General features: G+C 41.5%; 1 protein-coding gene across 1 annotated transcript; it reads right to left on the reverse strand.

Moving 5' to 3' along the window:
- Positions 1–264: 264 nt before the first annotated feature.
- On the reverse strand, positions 265–658 carry LOC141588399 (uncharacterized). Its single transcript, XM_074409843.1, has 2 exons — positions 542–658; positions 265–450 (listed from the first exon to the last, which is right to left on the reverse strand). Exons 1-2 carry the CDS (start codon positions 656–658, stop codon positions 265–267), a joined length of 303 nt encoding a protein of 100 aa, XP_074265944.1.
- Positions 659–1,133: the final 475 nt, after the last annotated feature.

Below are 1,133 nucleotides of genomic sequence, written 5' to 3' on the forward strand. Positions count from 1 at the left end.
TAGGACAAGTTTCCCTTCCCTGAAAAATCTAGCTTTGACATTCTAATTGTAACTTCTCGCTATTGCTTGTTGATACGATGCTATCCTGATTTTGGCAGCATCTCTCAATTCTTCTATTAAGGCCAGGCTGTCATTTGTTTCTATACTATTGAGGCTGTATCTTGAGGTTGGTACGCGAATTTTTGCAGGGATAACTGCTTCGCAGCCATACACCAAAGAATAAGGTGTCTGGCCAGTTGAAGTTTTTGGAGTTGTCCTGTCTGCCTATAATACTAATGGGAGCTCTTCTGCCCATCTGCCCCATTTTCTCTTCAGCTTCTTCTTCAGGCAGCTAATGACTACTTTGTTACTTGACTCAGCCTGGCCATTTGCCTTTGGATAGCCAGGGGTCGACGTTAACAGGTTGATATTCCATTCAGCACAAAAAGCCATAGTCTTTTTTCCAACGAACTGTGTGCCATTATCACACTATTTCTGAAGCAACTCCATACCTGCAAATGATATTTTACCTGATAAAAGATATTACTTCCCTCTCAGTGACCTGCCTGAATGAATCAGATTCTATCCATTTGGAGAAGTAGTCAGTCATGGCTAGCATGAATACTTTATGGTCTGGAGCTACATGTAACTTTTCTACTATGTCCATGCCCCATGTCATGAACGGCCAGGGTGCAGAAATTGAATGTAGTAACTCAAATGGTTGATGAATAATTGGAGAATGTATTTGACAGGCTTCACATTTTAAAGAGTATTCCAGACAATCAGCCCTCAGGGTTTGTCAGTAATAGCCGGTCCTGAGTATCTTGCTTGTCAGGCTTCTGCCACCTTTGTGGTTGCCACAATATCCATCATGTATCTCTTGGATTGCCTGCCCTGCGTTGTGTGGTTCAAGGCACCTCAAATATGGTCAGGCCTGAGATCTTTTAAACAAAGTGTTTTTGATAATTGAATAGGTAGAAGCTCTGATCTTAAAGGCTCTGGCCTCATACCTGTCCTGAGGTAATATGCCTCGCAGTAACCAATCATAATAAGGTTTAGTCCATGAATCATTGTCAGTATTGACAGGATTCACCTGTTCAGGCTTGCTAATAGCAGGTTCAAGTAAATGGATTATAGGTACATTATCGAAAATA

This window comes from Silene latifolia, chromosome 6 (assembly GCF_048544455.1).
Source record: "Silene latifolia isolate original U9 population chromosome 6, ASM4854445v1, whole genome shotgun sequence".
Classification (NCBI taxonomy): Eukaryota; Viridiplantae; Streptophyta; class Magnoliopsida; order Caryophyllales; family Caryophyllaceae; genus Silene; species Silene latifolia.